Source organism: Penaeus monodon, chromosome 20 (assembly GCF_015228065.2).
Source record: "Penaeus monodon isolate SGIC_2016 chromosome 20, NSTDA_Pmon_1, whole genome shotgun sequence".
In the NCBI taxonomy this organism is placed as follows: Eukaryota; Metazoa; Arthropoda; class Malacostraca; order Decapoda; family Penaeidae; genus Penaeus; species Penaeus monodon.
The window spans coordinates 42,546,821-42,547,393 of record NC_051405.1 but is presented as its reverse complement, the minus strand read 5'-3'; the positions used below and the strand labels follow the sequence as shown (position 1 = coordinate 42,547,393).

The following is a 573-nucleotide window of genomic DNA, read 5'->3' as shown; positions in this document are numbered from 1 at the left end:
TTTTCTACAACCCTCCCCCCTCATTTTATACAACCACACACAGAACAATACAAAATCCCCCTCTCCACCAAACAGCAACAGAAAGGTGGACCGAGAAAGTTAACCCTCCCAAGTAGATGCACGGATGCCGACGTGAACCGGATGCTGTCCTCTGGATCCTTCGGCAACCTGGAGTGTCTCTCCTTGGCTTTCACTCGAGTCACCAGCGCCTGTGCAGAGCAGCTCATCAAGCTACCCACCCTTCGCTACCTCAACCTCTGGGCCACACAGGTAAATTAGTAGTAGCCATGCGATTTCTCTGTGTTATTTGTGTATATTCTTTTGTAGTGTGATTACGATGAGGCATAGAGTGAAATGATGTTTGGGTAAGTCTAATGATCGTATAGGCTTATGGAGTGATCTTTCAATTTCTTGTATTGACGTTCTGTAATTAGTAATCTCTAATTCATAATGTACTCTGATAGCTTAAAAAAAACATATGATTGACAATTTATGCAAATTAGAAATTCCCATATTTTTTCATTATGGCGCAAAACTGAAATTCTTCCCAACTATGAAAATATAATATGAACA

The 573-nt window shown here is 41.0% G+C and overlaps 1 protein-coding gene across 1 annotated transcript in view; it reads left to right on the top strand.

Moving 5' to 3' along the window:
- The window catches only part of LOC119585843 (C-Maf-inducing protein-like), a 130,578-nt gene that overhangs the window by 128,898 nt on the left and 1,107 nt on the right, over positions 1-573 (top strand). Inside the window, 1 exon segment of the mRNA XM_037934574.1 lies at positions 76-272. Within this exon segment, the coding sequence (XP_037790502.1) occupies positions 76-272 (197 nt within the window).